The 22,762-nt window shown below is 36.0% G+C and overlaps 1 protein-coding gene across 2 annotated transcripts in view; it reads right to left on the reverse strand.

Moving 5' to 3' along the window:
• Nucleotides 1-22,762, reverse strand: part of KLHL1 (kelch like family member 1) — a 360,434-nt gene that overhangs the window by 14,514 nt on the left and 323,158 nt on the right. For both annotated transcript variants that reach the window (XM_047864918.1, XM_047864911.1), the window contains one exon: nt 9,267-9,479. In XM_047864918.1, the coding sequence (XP_047720874.1) occupies nt 9,267-9,479 (213 nt within the window). The remainder of the gene's footprint in view (nt 1-9,266; nt 9,480-22,762) is intronic.

Raw genomic sequence — 22,762 nt, forward strand, 5'->3', positions numbered from 1 at the left:
CCCCTCAGTAAGCATTGAACTTACTCAAAAACAAAAACAAAAACAAACAGCTGATTAATTCCCTAGTTTAATTTAGTTTAATTCCCTGTTGATCAGAGAACATGCCCTATGAGATTTCAAACTTTTGAAATTTGTTGAGGTTTACTTTATGACCCAGAACACAGTAAATTTTGATAACTATTTCATGTGTAACTAAAAATATGACCTATAAAGGTAATCACGATAGCACCAAAATTATTTAGATTTTTTTCAAAATGTTGTATGTAATAAACTAGAATATGGAGGGAAAACTGTTTCTACTTCAAAACTTATCTACCCTGAAACAATTTAATTCTAGGAATTCTCATATAAAATAGTTGGTTTAATACAACATACATATAAGGAAATCAATCATTTTCCTAATAACTTGCTGCCTGGACTCAGATTTTATACCACCACAGATTTTCATGGCTTGTCTACTTCCATGGGCCTAGACACAGAGGCCCTAGAAATTAATTCTTTATTGTGATTTATAAACCCTTGTGGCTCTTGGTGCTCCTGTTTCCACCTACCAAGGAGCCCACAACGGCAGTGCCTCCAGACAAAGGCTGGTGACTACATTCCACACCTACAGGACTGGCTCCCCTAAAGGCAGAGAAAGGAGTCAGATTACATGACCTCAGTAACTTCCCCCAAAGAAATGAATAGAAAGACATGAGAATTTTGTTATTTGCCAAGTGATTTACTAAACAAAGTGTTAACTGATAACAAGTAAAGCTATAAAATGAGGGTAAAATATATTATATATTATTATATATTATATATTATGTATTATATATACATATATATGACTTCATATAATTACATATAAAAATGTGATTTCAATATGGGAAATTACTTTTAACATACAAGCATATTTGTGCTGGTTGTCACTTTGCTGGTGCCTAAAGAACCATACTCTTAGTGTCATACATTTGAGTATTCCACTCCTTCCTTGCTGTGACCAGCATTGGCCAGTGTGACTTTAATAGGTGTGATGCATGTAGAGGCCTGATGATTCATTGTATTGGATGTCTGCCCTCTCTGAGCCCGTTCCCTTGGATTCCCGTGTCTTGGAACCCCTGCTACCATATGGTAGAATATCCAGCTAAAGGAGAACCACAGTGCTCTGGCTAAAGCATCAACTGAGATACCAGGTGAGAGGCAGCCCTAACTGCCAGCTCGGCCAGAGAATGATTGCAAATATTAAAGCCTTGTTGAGCCCCACGCGATTGTAGCACCAGCCAATATCATGCAGAGTAGAAGAGTAGCCCAACTGAACCCAGTCAACACATAATCATGAAAGATTTTAATCATAAAAGAAACAATTATAAAAGTATTTTAAGTCACTAAGATTGTAGAATTATTTGCTAGAAATAACTAAAACAATAGCAAACAATTTCATGAAGAAGTATATATCTACCTTAAAAATATAAAATATCTTCATTTAAATAAAATATTAAAAATATTTATAAATTTGTATTGACCATATGACATACATATGGTTAGTAACATCTATACCTAATATTTATAAAAATAAACAAAATAACTATTTTGAGTATTGGTCTAAACCAGTGTCAAAAAAAACCAACCATAGTGTTGGTAGAATTTAAGATCAGAAGCCACAGTCCATCAGACAGTGTACATTAATCCATCCATTGATTTATTCAGACAGGATATTTAAGCATTCATTATATGCTCTACTCCTGACATATAGAACCTAAATGTACAATTGGAGAAAGGAACAAAGAAATAGACTGGCTTTTTTCTTTAATTTAACCTTTGCTAGTAAATATGTCTCAATATATTGAAAAAGAATCAAATATAGACATCCATTTACATAAATGAATTTTAATGAGTTACTGACAAAATTGCTTTCTTTTATGATTTTTTCCTCATGATTTTCTATCACAACAACAAACACTACTTCTAAATTAAAAAAATGAAAACTTCATGGGGCGCTTGGGTAGCTCAGTCAGTTAAGCATCTGACCCTTGGTTTTTGCTCATGTCATGATCTCACAGTTCATGGGATTGAGCAAATATCAGGCTGCAACTATCCAAAACAGGATTTCTTAGTTCAAATCCAGTCTCAATTTACAAATTATTCTCTGATAAGTATAAATTCCTCAACACAGGATCTTCCACACATTCTCTAAGGACACATTCCCTGTTTTTATTTCATTGCGACAGTCTAACTTAGGGTCACATGTGACATAAGATGGTTTTGAGTTGAGTATCCATTTCAACAACAAGACAGAGGGAGAAAAGTCAGCACAATGTTAGGGGAAAAAATGATTCCCAATATTGTTTGCGTGTTTCTAACTCTCATATTGATTATGTGCTTAATCTTTAAGATAGGCGTTTAAAAAGTAGTTATTGATATTCTCCCAATCATCCTTGTTACTTCTCTTAAATATATAATGGGAACAGAAACATTGGGAAAGAAGACGGGGTAACTAGATTTCTTCTCCCCTTTTCAACATTCCCTGTGTATTTATAAAAAATGTTTAAAAAATTTAATTTTATTTAAATTTAATTTAACTGCCTATGAAGGCACATGAAAAATCCTATTTTGACCAAGATCATATTTATTACATCCTCTTTTTAAGCTTGAGGAGAAGAGAAGTGAATTGATGACAGAGCAAGGGGAAGCAAGGATAAGCCACACAGCTCTTTGACTCCTTAGATGTAGTTTCCTCAGAGGGGCTTCAAAAATTATTTAAATTATTGTCAATCAATTGAACATGGAGCATACCCAGGAGATCTGAATGTTGGTTAAAATTCACTTTTAAAAATAAATACCTTGGGGCACCTAGGTAGCTCAGTTAGTTAAGTGAAAGACTCTTGATTTTGGTTCAGGTCATGATCTCATGGTCATTAGATTGAGCCCCACATCAGGCTCTGGGCTGGGCCTGGAGCCTGCTTGGGATTCTCTCTCTACCTTTCCCTCTGCCCCTTTCCCACTTGAGCTGGGTGGAGTTCACTTGCACTAGTTCTCTCAAAATGAATGAATGAATGAATGAATGAATACATGCATACATACCTTTTAATAGTTCAGAACTAAGGAGCAATTGATTATATAATCACTTAATCTACTAACATAACAGAAAAGTCTTATTAGCAGTGTAAGTCCAGGTTGTATATTAAATAGCTTCTCTCAACATGAAAATGGATTTGGTAGCTTGACACCAGGGTTGATATCCTTCCATCTGTTTGGACATGAGGTTTCATCTATTCATGGACACCTACCTTTCCCCATAATTGTTCTTTTCTTTCCTTTAAAGCATGTAGATGGAGTACCATGATGCTATTATTCCAGGTAGTACATCCAAGGACAATAGATTATTCTGTTATTCCCTGTCCTTAGCTGACCAATTCAAAGATAACACTCACCTCATAAGCCATTGATCTAATCACATATCACATATCTACAAATATCTACTCACATATCAAAATTAGTTTAGCTGTGGTGTTAGCTAATAGTTGTTACATCCACTTGTAAAGCAGGGCCCCCACGTATCTAGGCTATCAGAATTTCCATCTTTTGCATATATGTCTACAAGAAATTTGAACATAATTTTTTATCAAAGAAATAGCAAAGATTATGTGTGCACAATAATAGAAAAACAACATTAACAGCACACTAGTTAGTCTTTTTATGCTACACTGATTTGGCTAATGAAACAGTAAGATCTTAGGAAGAAGCAGAAAATCTCTTACTAAGTAGTTCAAAACCCCAATCAAACATTTTAACTTTAAACAGTTCAGGTAGAAACTGAGAAAATTTAGAATCTTACATATGTCAAAGTATGAGTTAGTATATTAATATGCTAGATGGCCCAGGAGTAGTGCTTATGATTCAAATAAAAAGTCTCTCCTTGATCGTCTGTTTTCACTGTTTAGAACTGCTACAATTCTTGGATTATGTCCAAACCAAAAAGTTGAAATAAGAAGAGAAATGAAAGAATACAAAATTCTATTCTTACCTTATATATTATTGTGTATAACATTAAAAAAGTTAAATTAATAATGTATTTATCACTATATGTCTGACAGCAAATCTTAACTTTCATTATTTCATTCTTTATCAAAGATCTAAAGATGATAAAAATATTGAGCCATATCTGGACAGAAATAAATTAGGTATTCTTATTTTAGGTGACTTTTTCTTTTCTTTTTTTTTAAAATTTTTTTACATTTATTTATTTTTGAGAGAGAAAGACAGAGCACAAGCGGGGGAGGGGCAGAGAGAGAATGAGACACAGAATCCGAAGCAGGCTCCAGGCTCTGAGCTGTCAGTGCAGAGCCCAATGTGGGGCTTGAACTCACAGACCACGAGATCGTGACCTGAGCTGAAGTCGGACGCTCAACCGACTGAGCCACCCAGGCCCCCCTAGGTGACTTTTTCTGATATGACTAGACTAGAATTTGGTAAATTTTGAACAGACGTTTTATATTTATTGTAAGTGATGTATAAAAATTTATTAGATGCTTATTTGTTAGTAGTGTTTGGATTAGATATAAAGATATAACTTTCAATAAATATATGAAAAGTTGCTTAATATTTTAGTCCCTATCAAAAATTTTGTCAATAAAACAAATGCCTAAAATATATGGATGCAAATCATTGATACTCAGTCTATAATGGTGGAAATGGGCATTCATATGCAAATAGAATAATAAAAATTTATCTGTCTTTCCATCAGTCCACCCACACATCCATGCATCTTTCCATTCTTCCATCCATACATCCGTGCATCCCTATCTTTCTATTAATCTATATACCTTCCTATTTACAGTATATCTCCAGATGTTTTCCCTTGTGAGAAATTTGAGGCCTGTTTTTCTTAGCATCTACCTGATTCACTATAGGCTTGGTGAGGACTCACTTTGTACCAAGAATTGTACCAAGGGGAGGATTATAGGGGCGAACAGGCTAATCTTGATCATCACCAGCACATGGATCTAGCTATGTTAAAAAATTGATTTAAAATTATTTTCCATCATATTATCGATAGTGGGTACACAAGAAAACTCCCTTGTGCTTTCAGGTCAAATTTGAATTATGAAAAAATCTCTCTGGCTACTACTATATGGAGAAAAAATTGGAAGAAGGCAGAGTGAACATTACAAAGGCAGATTTAAGAGGCTCTTATCTTGATCTCTCTCTCTTGCAGGCCTTATGGCTGGGATGCAGATTTGAGGGTGAAGGTGGTCCCGATCTATTATTAGCCAGCAGAACCGATGCTTTTGAGCATATTTTTTGATTCATTTCCTGGTTTCCTGTTTTATTTGTGATCTTCAAGTTCTAATTATTTATTGTCTCTTTTTTTCAAGTAAGTTTCAAGCTCTATTTAGTCCAGTGAAAATACATGCAAAACAATATTTATTGAATAAAAAAATAGATTCATGAGCTTTGTCTTATGGATTGCACCTTCTGGGCAGTTCTGCTAGAACTCACTACATCTTTTGGACATCAATTTTGTCCACTAGGATGCTCTTACCAGAGTGAGAGTTGGCTCTGAAATTGTTTTTCACTGTTCCATGAACTATTCTAAACTGTCTGTTCTTGTTGAGTCCTTGCCTTCTTTCTTGCTCTGATTTGAGATGCCACTGTTCTTTGTGTTTAAGACAGCCTGACTCTTTACAACTTTTGATGTCTTATATAACTACTTTAACACCACTATTATGTAATACCTTTATGTTTCCATAAGAAATCCTTGTCATATAGTAAAATTTGTTCCATCTGTCAATCTATGATACATAACATTGTACACTACTACTTGTTATTCCTAATGGTTTGTTTTCCTAAGATTATATACTAAAAAACAGTCTTTACATTATATGTGTAAAATAATCCTACAGAGTACTATTATGTATCTTGATTCATTGATGATTTACATGTGAAATCATCACTATAGAATATATGTGATAGAAACTACAAAAATGCTATTAATCTGACACATAATATGAGCTGGGATAAGAATCATGATAATGCTGTGTGCTTCTGCATTACTTAAACTGCTCATACCCATTGTACTCCTCTAACTTAAAATAGCTACACTTATTTAAGTTTAATTTTGCATCATAAATATATTTGTAGACTGGATTATTTATGCCTCTATTCACAACATTTCAATACATTACACAGTAAAGTTAGAAGAGAATAATGAAATATCATTTCATTAGTAACATTTATGTAAGATATATAGTAAAAATAGGAGCCACATCATGTTAATCTTTTTTTTTTCTTTTTGCTATTTTTCCCAAGAATTTAGCAGAGAAAAATGTGAATGAGCTGTCAGTCTATTAGGAGTATGTTTTAAATAAATGACTATGTTTGTGTATATAAAGGTGTACATTTATTTATTTGTCCTTTCACCACTGTCCTCACTGTTAACACCTGTTGTTCCTAATTTCATTGGACAAGAGAATGGTGAAGTGAAACTGTGTTGAGCTTATTGCTTTCCTCTATGTGTAGATAGCCATAAATCTACATTTATGTATTTCACACACTAGAAATTTCACACACCAGAAATGTCATTAAACATGTTTCTACATTTTATTCAAGAAGTGGCTTAAGTTTGAGCACAGTCAGTTTACTAAAAGTTATCTCTTGCAATGGCCTTATTCTCAACAAAAATCATCACATATCTTTAGACAAATACATTATAAAAGAGAGAGCATCTTTCTGCCACTGACTGTACCACCTGTAAGCATGAGTATAATGGATGTGATTTCTAAATATCAAGAGGACAATTGTTATTGCCATCAGTGCAATCTACCAATTATCTCTTGTTCTTCTACCAGGTGGAAGTTCTTCCACCCTCATTAATTTTTCTGTGGCCATGTGACTGGTTTGTCAAAGTATGGAGAAAAGAGAATTATATTACTGGCATGTGGACTCTAAGAGCCAGTGAACAGTGTACACGTTTCCCTTCCAACACTAGCAGTGCTTATACTTAGCTTATCTGCTATTCTGAGTAGCAGAGCAATGATATCATGGATCTGTCAGGGACATGCAGCACTAGTAAGAAAAAAAAATACAGTATTAAGTCTCTGAGCATTTCAAAGTTATTCATGACAGAATTACTTATCCTATCTCAGTTGATATAACAGTTGACTTCAGTATTCCCAATTCTCATATATCAGCATGTATTCTTACATAATAAGAAATATCATCTTAGGTTTCACTAACTCTCTATCACTGTACACAGTATAATAGTTCCAAGTGATATACAGCGCTTAAAGAGAACTTAGATATAAACATGCCAGGAAGTGTTTGGATTGTTGGACCCAAGCCTGAAGACAGGGTTCCTTTCTACTCCAGACCTTTGTGCACTTGACCATTTTTAGGGAGAATTAAAAGAGAACCTATATTTCTACTCCAGAACTTTGTACACTTGGCCATTTTTAGGAATAGTTAAAAGAGGACCAGGATTACAGAAGATAGAGTTCTAATAAGTCTGTCTTCCATTAATAAAGGTATGACACAAAAGAAAGTCCGTAATGCACCTTTGAGAGTTGGAAGGGAGTAGTAGAACAATATAGGATGAACAATTAAATACCTAACTTTTAAAAAAGAATTAACAAATATTCATAGATTTAGTAGATTACTTAAAACTGTTTTAAAGGATCATTTAAAATATTACTTTAAATTATTGTGGAAAAAATTACAGGGCTTTAAATAAAAGTTGAAGAAAGAAAGGAAAGAAGTGAGGAAAGAGGAAAGGAAGGAGATAGGAAGGACAAAACTAAAACAAGAAAGAATGAAAGTAAGTCCAAAAAGAAACCCACAATTATATGGTCAAATAAACTTCAACAAAAGAAGCAAGAATATACATTGTGAAATGGAAAGTCTATTCAACAAATGGTGTTGCGAAAATTGGACAGCTACATGCAAAAAAAAAAAAAAAATGAACTGGACCACCTTCTGACACCATACACAAAAATAAATTGAAAATAGTTTAAAGATCTAAATGTAAGACAGGAAACCATAAAAATCCTAGAAGAGATCACAGGCAGTAACCTCTTTGACACTGGCCCTAGCAACTAATTTCTAGTTTCTTCTGCGGCAAGGGAAACAAAAGCAAAAATAACGACTGGGACTTCATCAAACAAAACAAAACAAAGCAAACAACAATAACAACAGCATCCTCACAGTGAAGGAAACAATCAACAAAACTAAAAGGCAACCTATGGAAAGGGAGAAGATATTTGCAAATGACATATCTGATAAAGGATTAGTATCCAAAATCCAGAACTTATAAAACTCAACACTAAAAAAAATCCAATTAAAAAATGGGCAGAGGACATGACACTTTTTCAAAGAAGACCTACAGATGGCCAATAGACATGAAAATATGCTCAATATCACTCATCCTCAGGGAAATGCAAATCAAAACCACAATGAGATACTACCTCACACCTGCCAGCCTGGCTAAAATCAAACACAAAAAACAAGTGTCGGTGAGGATGTGGAGAAAAATAGAACTACTGTATGATCCAGTAATCACACTAGTGGGTATTTACCCAAAGAATACAAAAATACTAAATCGGAAGGATATATGCATACCTATGTTACTGCAGCATTATTTACCACAGCCAAATTATGGAAGCAGCCCAGGTGTCCATCAATAGATGAAAGAATAAAGAAGATATAGTATACATACACAATGGAATATTATTCATCCATAAAAAGAATGAAATGTTGCCATTTGCAGCAACATGGATGGGGCTATAGAGTATAATGCCAAGCTAAATAAGCCAGTTAGAGAAGGACAAATGCCATATGATTTCACTCACGTGTGGAATTCAAGAAAAAAAAAAGGAAAAATTAAAACAAGAATCAAACAAAACAAAACAAAGCAAAACAAAACAGACTCTTAACTGTAGAGAACAAATAGATGGTTACCAGAGTGGAGGTGGGTGGGAGATGGGTGAAATAGGTGATGGGGATTAAAAGTACACTTATCGCAATGAGCACTCAGTAATATATAGAATCGTTGAATCACTACACCTGTAACTAATATAACACTATAAGTTAACTATGCTGGAATTAAAAAAAATAATGAAAGTGTGTGTACGTGTGTATGGGGGGAGGGTTGGATAAAGAGACAAACAGAAAGAGATTTAGAAAGTAGAATTTACCCTTCCTTAAATTATGCAGTTTTTACAATCACTTAAATTAGGCATCATTGTAATTCACATTATGTCTCTCACTGTAACTGTGACCTTAGATCTTACCTTTCTACATAATCTAGTAACCTGGAACAGTGATTTGAAGCAGGAGCGTCATGACCTCCTACTGCATAGAGAAAACCATCGCACGTGGCCACTCCAACACCTCCTCTCCTCTTACACATTGGAGCACACATGTTCCACTTATTTGTATGAGGATCATAGTATTCCATTGAACTCAAACAGGAACTTCCATCACGACCTCCAACTGAATATAACCTAAAAACACAATCAAAAAAACAAGATTTAATCTTATGGTCTGAATGACAAAATATAAAAAAGGAGAAGATCTTTAAAAATATATTTTCTATCACCATATGAGTCCCAAATGTTTTTTTTTTTAATGTTTACTTATTTTTCTCACATGCATGCAAGAGAGAGGCAGACAGAGGATCTGAAGCAGGCTCTGTGCTGACAGCAGAGAGCCCAATGTGGGACTCGAACAGTGAACCAGGAAATCATGACCTGAGCCAAAGTCACACGTTTAACCAACTGAGCCACCCAGGCTCAGCCACCCTCAAATGTGTTTTAATAAGATTAGATGTTATGGAATTTTTGCTTTAGCCAGGGGACATTATAATTAATATAATGGGAAATAGAAACTGAAAAATACAGTATTAAGTTTAAGTAAATGTGCAGGAAGACACTATTGTCTAGTATATAAAATCATTCAGGTCTTAGATTTGCAAATGCATGCTCTAATATTCTTTAGTAACTCTAGAAAATGATGTTTAAACTGATTTCATATCCTAGATACATATTTTTTAAAAAGCTGTTTTATGTTTCTCTTAATGTTGAGCATGATAAAATGTAACTGACTGCCCAAGTGTGCCCTTTATGGCTGTAGGCCTCTTTGCTTGATTACTCATGGTTGTCTGCTAGGTCTCAGTCTTCAGTGTGTTGAAATTAACCAACAGGAACATTTTAAAGTACAAGTGTTGGACAATTTAACTCGCAGAAACACCCAGAAGCGAAATATTCACTAAGAAGTTTTTCTCATTCTAAATACTTTATGAAATCTGAACTTCATTTATTTCTATGAACATCTAACTCAAAAGAAGTATGCTCTAATCATGAGATATTATTAAAATTTAAAATTAAAATTATTAAAATTTAAATATTTGTCATTTAAATTATTAAAATTTAGATATTATTTAAAATTTTGCAGAAATTTTACTTCTTGAGTAAGTATCTCCATACAAGGCATCTTGCACAATCCCTGGTACAGAATTTATATATAAGAAAATTATCCCCCATTTTTTCTATTGTTTTAAAGGAATTGTTGACTTCAAGCTACTGTTTTATTTATACACATTACACTGACAAATTATAGTATTGATTTAGCTGAACCCAGCATTGCTAATACAGTATTTATGTGGAAGAATGTATCACATATTTTCTTTTTCTGTAATTATTTAAAATACTAACCTACAAATACATAGTTAAATGTATATAGAAACTAATGATAATTAAGCATATTGCTTACATTACAGAATTCAAATATTGAGCTTGGGAGTATAGCCTTTTATTTGGAAATTAAATAGTCCTGCAAAGTCCACAAGTTACAACATCAATGACTTCTTTAATGTAATTATGTATACTTCAAATACTATTTATTCAGTCTCTTTCTTCTGTGTGAACCCTCCCTTAATAAAATCCAGTAACACAGGGATTACACAAAAAAGAAATTTATGTAATGCCTTAATGAAAATGACATAATATTTGACAGTCCCTTTTGTAACATAAATGTTTGATGTATAGTAGCTATTATTTTATAAATTACCTACTGCAGCCTAGGCTATGTTATCATGGTTTCTTTCATTTGGTACATGTCACTCATAATGTTTTTCTATATAGATTTTATGGTATTATATAGTCCACAGGTGAACAATGAAATTACTATAATTTCAGTATAATATATTGATTAATACAAAGGCAAAATTACTTGATAAGAGTAAATGCACTGAATTTTCCCTCAAAAATGAACTTTGAAAAAGACATGAGGAGACTGTCATTTGTGTAAAAGATAATAGTGTCATTTTGGACTGCTTTATGAATTCCTAGTTAAAACTAATGATGTATTTTAATACTTGAAAGATTTTGAAAATTATGTACTTTACAAATATATGCTATCAAACAACATCTCTAATCCACTTATTTTGAAACATAAATTTGCTAAGTGACTAAGAATTAAATGGAAAAATAAGTAACAATAATAACTATTACTGTAAGTATTGTTAAAGTTATAAAAATAACCAAGAGATAGAAACAGTATACTCTCAAGCAGTTAGAAAAAAGGCTATAATGTATACACATAACTACATGGACAATTATCTTCTCAGATCTGCCCTCACAAGCTATTTAGTCATAACTTAGGTTGATTCCCTGCTTTGTTTCACTCCAATGACAAATTAGATGCTGAGAATCTGAAGAGCAGAGAAGAATCTGATGCTAGAAGTAAATGCACTGACATGATAGGAAGTGGCAGCTGACAGTTTCACAGAGAGAAAGGAAACGTGACATTTTAACTTAGAGTTGAAAGATGAGTAGAAATTTGTACGATGAAGAAATGGGGGGAAAGCACTACATGCAGGGAAAGCATTATGCATAAAGACAAGAGGCATGAAAGGTCACAGCAGGTGATAAATAAAGAGTGGCAGGTATGTCACATTGACGGAAGGGGTGGCTGGGAAGGAGGGGACGAAGAAGTGCAGCTGGTGAGAATAAAGGGCTTGTATGGTATGCTGCTGCACTGGGATTCCACTCGTATGCAATGAGAAAAGCACAGAGAAATAACATTCTTAGGCATCATCAGGTTCCTAGTTCAGTTTGCTGTGACTATTGACTGATATATCCCTTGCATGTCAAAAATTGGCAGGAGATCAAAAATATCCCTGATGTGAGTAAACTTTTCTGAATTTTGCAGAGAATGGCAAGAATCTGAGTCTTCCCACACTACTTTCCCTAACTTACGTGTTTATTCAGCACACCGATGAGTTTAACCTCAAGTCTAGCTACCAGGTCTCAGTGTTTAAAGACCTAATTTCCAGGTGCCCATCTGAGCAAGTGCCACATATTTAAAACTGTAGTAAATAAAATATAGCAGTTTCAGGAAACAAATCCTGTATTTGGATATGGGTTAAAACGTGTTGAGACCCAGGCTGTTTCCCACTTGAAAGCATATCATCTGTAGAGTATGACCTTTTGTCAAGAACTGTGAGTAATCTGAAATTGTTTTACTACTTGAAATCTAACAAATTAGCCTATCTTAGCTTCATAGATGCTGGAAGAAGAAAGACACAAGACTCCTAGGTCAGAGGAAAAAAATGCTACTATTCACAGCACAATAAGCAACATGAGCTTCATGTTTACGTTGGGTCTTGTCCCCTGCCAAGTCGCAATGGGTAGATAAGAGACTCAAGTAAATACTGCACATGCAGCGGGGCTTGGCCTTTCTCACATCTGAGGAACATTAAGTTTAGGAAATGCTAATTCATTAAAGAAAGCTGCCAACAAACCTGCCAAGCTTTGCTGTGAAAGGAGCCATTATCTTTATTATTCTGGCCAAGGAATGAATCTGCTCTCTGCTCCAAAGAAAGACAGTGATTCTATCTTCCATAGCTGTTTGATTTACAAATATCCTGGCAAGACAGTGTGGAAAAACAATTGCCAGCACTTCTTACTTGGGAAATGTACAGTAATGCTAAAATCCCATTGTAGAGCTCTCTGCAAACTCTCTTGTGCTGATTGCCTGAGGTAGCCCCTGCTATCACAACCATAGTTCAAACATCAGGACAAAGAAAAAAGTAGGAGTGCACCCTCCCCCTTTAAGAATCTATCTTCTGTTTTGTTTCTTTAGATTCCACATGTTAATAAACAAACAAAAAGAGGAGTCAGACCTATAAATACAGAGAATAGAGGTGTTTGGGTGGCTCAGCCGGTGGAGCATTCGAATCTTAATTTTGGTTTAGATCATGATCCCAGGGTCTTGGGATTGAGCCCCTTGTCAAGTTCCATGATGAGCATGGTGCCTGCTTAAGATTTTATTTCTGGGGCACCTGTGTGGCTTAATAGGTTAAGCGTTCGACTTTTGCTCAGGTCGTGATCTCGCGGTGCATGGGTTGGAGCCCCACATTGGGCTCTGCTGGCAACGTGGAGCCTGGAGCCTTCTTCAGATTCTGTGTCTCCCTCTCTCTCTGCCCCTCCCCCACTTGCATTATGTCTCTGTCTCTCAAAAATAAATGTTACAAGTTAAAAAATATGTTTTTATATATTTTATATTTATATAAATATATATTATATATTTTTTATATATTTTATATATATATATATATAGTTTCTCTCTCCCTCTGCCCCTCTCCCTCTCTCTCTCTCTCTCTAAAATAAAAAAATAAATATATTTAAAAAGTAAATAACTACAGAGAACAAACTGAAGGTTGTTAGAGGGAAAGGGGTGGGAGTGGGCAAAACTGGTGAAGGCAAAGGGGAGACACAGGCTTCCAGTCATGGAACAAGTCATGGGAATAAAAGGCACAAAATAGAGAATATAGTCAATGATATTATAATAGTGCTGTAAGGAAGGTGACAGATGGTAGTTATAACTATGTGAGCATAACATGAGATATAGAGAAGTTAAATCATTATCTTATATGCCAGAAACTACCGTAACAATGTACATCAAAAATACTCAAAATAAATAAAATTAAATAATCCATATTTTATTTTATTTTTTGCTTATTTATTTTATTTTATGTAATTTATTGTCAAGTTAGCTAACATACAGTGTATACAGTGTGCTCTTGGCTTTGGGAGTAGATAACAGTGATTCATCACTTATGCTAGAAAATCTTTCCTGACCTCATGTTGTCTTTTTCCAAGAAAATTAACATTGTATAAACTGTATCCTGGGCAAAATTATTTAATTAACTTTATACATTGTTAATAGTTCATACTTTACAATATAGAGTATATTATTATAATTTTTAATAGTCATACTTTATCAATAGTGCATACTTTGGGATGACTGTAACCAAACCCGAGTTCATCTGCCTGATGAGTAGCAAAGACCATCACTGAAACATGGAGTATGCAACAAAGGGAGAGTATATTCCAGAGGCAGCCAAATGAGACAGAAGGGCAAGCCTCAAAACTGCCCTTCTGAAAGAGTAGAGTAGGGGAAATCTAAAGTCAAATGGAAAATAGCTGGTGAAACTTTGCCACTGAGGGGCACCTTGGTGGCTCAGTCAGGTAAGTGTACGACTTTTGATTTTGACTCAGGTCATGATCTCATGGTTTGTGGGATCAAGCCAAGTGTCAATCTTTGTGCTGACAATGTGGAGCCTGCTTGGGATTCTCTCCCTCTCTACCCTCTGCCTACAAAATAAATAAATAAACTAGGGGGAAAAAATGAAAAAAAATTGCAGCTGAGAGTAGCCCTGTTAACTTTTTGGTTACTAGTTTCCATCTCCACTGTCTTTTGATCATTGCTCATTCTTGAGGGAATTGGGATGATGACCTCTCTATTTACTTTCTGCTGGAATGGGGGAAGACTGGGATTAGAGGAATGGAGCATTTAGTTCCAGGTTGAAACCCAACATTTTGCATTACCAAAGTTTTTGTACTTTGGTTATCACTCTGTTTTATCTAGGACCTTAGGGGAGATTTGTTGTAAACAAGTAGCTTGTTGTACTTATTGACTGAAAACTTCAAACCAGTTCTCCTAAATAGCAGTTTTAGGTCCATCAGAGACTTGCTAGACCAAGCAGGCTATTTCAAAGTTCTCCTTACTGACTGTGTGTAGGGAACCTGTGGATTCTTGTCATGCATGTATGATGAATCATGGCTTAATTCTCTTAAGTTTCACTGAAAATGGGTGGTAAAAAGCACTTCATAAGATCCTGTCCAACAAGGTTGGAGCTGTTACTCTAGGTGCTCAGTTTTCTACGTCTTTAATTTTTTTTTATTTTTTTAACGTTTTATTTATTTTTGAGACAGAGAGAGACAGAGCATGAGCAGGGGAGGTTCAGAGAGAGAGGGAGACACAGAATCCGAAACAGGCTCCAGGCTCTGAGCTGTCATCCCAGAGCCTGATGCAGGGCTCGAACTCACGGACTGAGAGATCATGACCTGAGCCGAAGTCGGATGCCCAACGGACTGAGCCACCCAGGCGCCCCCTACGTCTTTAATAACAGCACGTCTCCAGAATTTGGGAGGTGTAGGGTATAACGGTGCGGTACATCAACCTGCTGTGTTGAATGTACCTGATAATATCCAATTTCCTAATGTAAGCCCCATCAGGGACTTCTAAATCATGGAAGAATGTAGGAAGAGTCTTCACATTTCACAGGGGCTTAATCCCTGCCTACTTCTAGGGGCCACTCTTACCTAAGGGTTTATTCCCCCATGTTAAGTTGGTTTCTTGGCATATCTTTGCCAAAGTTCTTTTTTTTTTTTTTTTTTTCAGTTGGGTGGAGTCCAGGAAATGTGTAATTTCCATTCAATGATCAAGGCATTGAACACTGCTTATGTGACTTTTGCCACAAATGCTGGTCCATTGTTGCTCTGAATTGTTAGTGGCAATCCAAACCTAAGAATGATTTTGCTTGCAACTGTTTTGACAACTTCTGAGGCCTTTTCTGAAGGTCATGGAAAGGCTTCAATCCAGCTTGTAAAAGGGTCTACAAATACTAGTAAATATTGAAAATTACCTATTGTTTCTGGCATCATGGTAAAGTCTACTTACCAGTCTTCTCCAGGTCCGGTGCCTCTAAGTTGTATACCTTTTAATGTTTATTTTTGAGACAGAGAGAGACAGAGCATGAACAGGGGTGGAGCAGAGAGAGAGGGCAACACAGAATCCAAAGCAGGCTCCAGGCTCTGAGCTGTCAGCACAGAGCCTGACTTGGGGCTCAAATTCACAGACCGTGAGATCATAACCTGAGCTGAAGTTGGACACTTAACCGACTGAGCCACCCAGGCACCCCAAAGTTGTACACCTTTTAGAATGGGAAGAGCCCAGCCTTAGGATTGTTTTTATTACAGTGTCACATTTTTCCATAGTTCTCTGAAGACTGGGACCAACAATACACTTCCGGATCCACTGAAGAGTAGTATTTCGCCTTTATTGGATGCTTTGGGGAATATGGTTAATCATTTCTTCCATACAGTGTTCTGGGATAAGGATTCAATATATTTCTATCTGTTTCTAATGCCAGCATGGTGTCCAAATCCCCATTCCTTAGCTCTTTTGAGGTCTCCAAGGAATATTGGGGTTTTTATTTAGTTACGTCTATGTCTAGTACTAAAGCCATTATAGAGTCTTTGGGGTTTTTGTATGGACTGCCAACCTGGCAGCTTAATCTTCCCAACTGTGCCCTTGGGTTCTTGTACAGTATAATTTCTCGTGCCCTCAACAGTGGACAATAACTGATGGGTTACCACTGCATCCAGCTCTTCCTCGTCTTTGATCCATGAAACTGTCTGTCCATAAACATCTCAGTGTCTGGATTTCCCAATGGCAGATGCATCAAATTGGGATGGCCAGAATAAACCTATTGAATTATCTGTGTGTCTCTGGTGATCTTTCTGAGTGGCCTATATAGGAACAGCCATTAAGATCATCTAAACATGGACCGTGTGGCAATTTTTCTCTGAAGTTTACCTCAAGTTGTCTAGTTTCAGTTTTCAGGGCTTCAGGAAAAAATAGTGGTTTTAGTTCTTGGTGATTCCAAGTCAAGAGAATGGGGAAAAAAATGGAAACTTTTGTTGGGAGAGTCTTGCCAGATATTTGAGAAAACAAAATAATTCAGGATCTCGTCCAGTTTTTAGGCAAACAACAAATATTCAAAGACAATTAATCAGAGCTAGAATCTAACATCCACAAAGGCATATTACTGAAACAGAATATCTCTCTAAAATCACCCTCATTTCCAAAGATAGCCAAACAAACTTGGGTTCATTATTTACATAAGCACAACAAGAATAGTGATTGGCCAATATAGGTTTATTTTCTTTTCTTTTTTTTTAAATCTACTTTTCTGGAATTTTTTCTTTAGTTTTGCTTGTTTATTTACTCTTTTGAGAGAGAGAGAGAGCATGTGAGCAAGGAAGGGGCAGAGAGAGAGGGAGAGAGAGAGAGAGGGAGAGAGAGAGGGAGAGAGAGAGAGAATCCCAGGCAGGCTCTAAATTGTCAGTGCAGAGCCCAACACAGAGCCCAGCCCACAAACTGTGAGATCCTGACCTGAGCCAAAGTCATATGCTTAACCAAGTGAGCCACCCAGGTGCCTTTTGCTGGAAATTTTCATAAGGAATTTCAGATTGAATTTTTAAGTTTCTCAAGGCTAAGAGAATACTTGCTATCAGGCTTTGCCTGCAATGCCTGCAGATCTGGATGAATTCCTCTCATCTATAAGTCCCCCAAATATCCTGAAGTTTCTGTACTTACCAGGAAGTAACTCCTTTACTGCCCTGGTATGACTCCTGGGAATCTTATAAACAAGGTTTTAGGATTTTTCCAAGGGGCTTCATTGGCTGCACAAAGCCAACCTTGGCTCTTTGAAACTACATGGTTATATCTGAGTCTATGATTGGCTCCCTCAAATACGACTGTCCAGCCAAAGCCTCAGTCAAATGAGTGTTTCCAACAGTGTCTTGTCACAAGGAGACCAGATTCTTACTGAACTCCTGCAAATAAATACGTTATCATGGAAATATAAGAATACTCACTGAGAATTTTTGATTTCTGGAAGGATTGTAAGGAGAAAAAGATAAATGTTTCATATTTGTTTACAAAGAAATATTTTATCAAATTTCTGTAAGTCATAGATAGCCTTAAGTCTGGAAGAGAAAACTTTAGAGAAAGAAGAGTCTCTTTGGATGCAGCTTTCCCATTACTTCTAGAAATTCTTAGTTGAGTTTTATGACCTTAAAGATATCAGAGACCTGTATTTGTCATTATGGTGAAATTGACAAGAAAATTCTGTGACATACAACACTTTAGTAATTAAAATTACACTTGATGACATTTACACCAGAATATATCAAAACCTTAGGGATTTTGTTTAATTTCTAGAATAGTTATAACATTCAACCATATAATACAACTTAAGATTTATCATCACTTATCTGACAATGCTTCCCGTGTAATTTGACATACCAAAGAAATAAGCCTAATTAGTCAAAAATACATTATATTCCAACAAGATGAATTTTTTTTTAAAAAATGTATGCTGTTCCTCCTTTATTCCTCCCTGTCATCTTCCATGTTGATATATACTTATTGAGACAAGGACATCCAGGGCGCTGCATGGATCTGAGTTCTTGCGCTAGATGCTGTGATGTGCTGACTAGAATCTCTATCAGGAATGAAGGACTCTCAGCTATACGAAGGCTGCCAAGAGTCCTCAGCTCTCAAAGGCCATCAGGGATCGCCTTGACTGAAGACAGCTGCCTTGCCAAGGGCATGCCCTCTGCCCAGGTGGTCACATCCTATGACTGTCATAAAAGTCCAGCCTTTTTGCTTAAATTTAGAATAGTTATGAAGGGTAATTCAACTTTTGGAACTCCTCAGAGAATTAGTTAAGGCTTCTGTTGATATTGTATCACTGCTCAGCTTCTGCCTAATCTTGCTTCGTATGCTTCCTTCTCTTCCCTAATAAACTACTTTACCTACTAATCTCCATAATCTTAGTCAGTCTGAACCACATACAAAATTCCTTTCCAAAGATCCCCTTCTCATAAACCTTCTACAGCTGTCTTTTTCACATTCAGAGTTTGTCCTAAGTTTTCCCTTTTTAAATACCCAGTCTCACTTCCCTTGCATACAGAGTTGTTTCCCTTATTATTTCCAGTAGTCTTAATTACATGTATTAAAATTATTTATATCAATTTTTATTTTTAGATTACCCATAAAACTTCATGAGGCATTGGACAAAGTCCAAGTTGTTTTTTTTTTCTTTTCTGATGAATTTTTCAATGGAGATAAGTTGAAATTATTTGACATTCAATAAGCACAGAAAGAATAAAAATTTCATACATAATTCTGATCATTCTGAAGACATGTCCATTTTTAATTAAAACAACATTAAATTATCTTTAACTGAATTATTTTCCCAGATCATGTGAACTTGCAAAACAATTGGGTTAGTTTCTATATTTCTGAGTCTTAGAATGCCCAATTTTTATAAGTGTTTACCTTTAAACTGACTAAATAGAGCTCTTTTGCAAGTTAATTTTAGCAATACAATCCAGAAGTACAGAAAATATCACATTTACAACATATGTGGAGACACATAAAATATAAAAACAAGATAACAAAAAACATGTTAAAGGCCTAATTTCCAAATATCCCTCTTTACAACACAAATCTAATTGCAAGATGGCATTACAATTTATGGATCCATTAATTGGCCATTTTTATCTGGAATGTAACAAATATTGTGTCCAAGCAGTATTGCACAAAAAAAAGATTGCCAAGTTTTAAAGAATACAGCCCAAAGGGCCACATGCAGGGGTCAAACTATCATTTCCCATTCTCCAATGAGAACAAAGTTGTTTTTTACTATATGCTGCATCAATAACCAAACCAAATTAAGTCCAGAGTAACTCTGTGAGCACTGGTTCCTCCCTAAAAGTCAGAACGTCACCTACTGAACTAAATGGCTTCCTAGTCATCCTTTTCTTAATCAAGAAAAAGAGGCCAAAAGAACACAACCCCATATTTGGAGGTAACCGAATGGGTGGAAGAATGTCAACCAAACCAAATTGGAGAAGACTAAGCTCATCTGTGGTTGCACACAAAATGCTCACCATGAGATGTCTGTCCAAACTGAAATCAAAAACCATTTCCTTGCCATAGTAGGAGTGGGGCCCCAGGGATGTTCTCTAGGACAAAGAGTCCCAGCTGCTGCATGGACTCATCACCTAACACCTGCTAGTAGCTGGGGACCTACAAACCAAGGGCAAAGAGCTTCTGCCTGGCTCACCAAATCTGTAAACAAACTTAAGTTCCTCTGCCAGATGTGCAGCAAAGACAATCACTAAGACATGGCATATGCAGCAAGGAAAGGATTTATTCCAGAGGCAGCCAAACAAAGAGACTGAAGGACAAGTCTCAAATCTACCCCCTCCACCCTCCTGAAGCAGGAGAGTGAGGGAAATTCAAAGGCAAAACAAAAAGATCTGAGTAAAACATCACAGCTGTTCTTATTAGTCTGCAGCTTACAGCAGTCCCATTAACCCTTTGGTTACCAGTTGCATGGCTACAGAAAGCGTTTCCAATACCACAGCTTCCATATTTGAAGGTCTTACTGACTAAGCCTATGATATTCAAAATATAATTTTCACTCACAACATATTGTTACCTAGAAACTATGTTCAGACATCCCTTCCTTTGCATAATAAAAATATAAGAATTTCACACCCCCCACAGTGTAAAACCTTTGAAGCAACTCCCTGGATCCAGAACTCTGTGTGATCCTTTGTTTCTCAATGGATAGAGAACTCTTTAATCTGATCCCAAGAGAAGTCTTGTCAGTGCTGCTGTCAGAATACTCTAGTATCTGCCCTTCAGGGAGCTCTCTCATGAGATGTTCCTGTTAGAGTATCTTACAGTACAGCGAGCAGAATTTCAGTAAGCTTACAACAGGTTCTGTGAATGCTCTTGTTCCTGCTTGCTATGAAACGTGGATGCCTGTGGCAAATCTAGTTTAGATTTGCTGACATTGCAACATGGCTGGTAAGCAAGGTTGTATGTAGAAGTCTGATAGAAAACACAACTCTAATTATTAGAACATGCCCTTTTTTTTTTACAAGAAACCTCTACTTGTAAATATGCACAGGAATTGGGGTCAATTAACCACATTCCAAAAATTGGTAGAATTCACTAACCTAACACCTGCTAGAAATGGTCTCTACTACCTAATCCTTCCATATTTCCCTGCCAGCAACTCCTCTCCCCCGATTACAATTCTGCATTTCCTTCCTTTCATGTTTCCTATTTCCCTTTAACATAACGTAAGCTCTCTGAGGGCAGATTTGATTTATTTTCTTTGACATATCACCATGGCCGGTACATGTTTGTACATTTTTTTAAATGGATTAAGTTCTTGGATTTCAGTTCTTGAAAAAGGGTGATTCATCTATAGAATTTGTCAAAGAAAAGGCACCTATGTTCCCCTGAAATAAGATTTTGACAAATGGCAGAAAAAAGTATTAATCATGTGTCCTGGGGACACAAAAGAAGGAATGATTAAATTTAAATGGGTGAAGTTAAAAAAGTGGTTTATGGAAAGGTACAGATTAAACTAGGCTTTGGATGATGGAAAATAATATAAATGGTCTCATTTAGGTTTTATTTGGGTAAAAGAAAATCTAATGCATTTTTAATACTTCCTGACACTATTGTCCTCAAATGCAATAACCTGAATCCTTTTAGTATTGATGTTGCCACATGGAATTTAATGCACATAGAGAACCAACGAGAGTTGTGCTAGGCTAGAGTTGTGTCACTTTGGAGAGATTTCAAATGTATCCAAAGATGAGGTGAAAATTTGAGCAGAGAAACTAGGTGGACAGTGGGAGGTGAGTGCAGAGTCACAAGATATTAAGAAAAAAAAATGGAAAAGAAATTGAAGCAGAGAGGTGAATCTGTGAAAGGGCAAAAGTGTGTGTACCGTGTCGGCATGTTCGAGTAAACTGAGTGATTCGGTATGGCTGGGACATAGGGTGCTGGAAGGCAGCCGGTAGAAGTGGAGACGAGAAGGAAGGCGAAGTGTCAATCATAACAGATAGTGTATGCCAGACTGAGGGATCTGGAAGCAGCCATGCTCCACAGGGAGCTCAAATGAACTGTCTTCCTTTGCTCTACATTCTAGTTCTGAGGCATGGTTTATCCAATAATCCCTTTGGACCACGGGAATACACTATATCCAGTCTACTAGTGTGATGATATTCTGATAATTTTATAGTTTCCTTGGAAAATTATATTCTTCAGCCAGAGTGATCTTCATAAAATGCAACCGTGTCACTGCCCTTTCTTAACCTTTTATAACATCTTTACCTTAGCTAAGTTGCTCTATGACCCAGGGCCTGCCTTTCTCTCCAAATCCTTGCGGCCACTCTCTCTCATTATGTCACAGCCAAACTTAACTTGTCCTCCTTTTGTTTGCACGTCACACTCAGGGGCTTGACACAAATTGTTCCTTTTCGTTACAGTGCTCCCCCACTTTCTGTAAATCTGTTAAATTAACTAAGTCCCAGCTTAAAAAAAAAAGTTTTTTTCCAGGAGATAAATTACATACTTCCTGAGCCTCTTAGTAGTCCCAGGGAAACTCAGCAAACAAGGAGTTGTTTTTTAATGTATGAATCTAAGACAATACAATTTTATACAAATTATTTATCATACAAAAATTTAGGCAATTTGGGATCCCAGCTTATGAAAAAGAATAGTAAAGTTGAATACAAAACTAAAAATAGTATTTCTCTTGGAAGGCGCCTTGCAAATG

This window comes from Prionailurus viverrinus, chromosome A1 (genome assembly GCF_022837055.1).
Source record: "Prionailurus viverrinus isolate Anna chromosome A1, UM_Priviv_1.0, whole genome shotgun sequence".
Taxonomy (NCBI): Eukaryota; Metazoa; Chordata; class Mammalia; order Carnivora; family Felidae; genus Prionailurus; species Prionailurus viverrinus.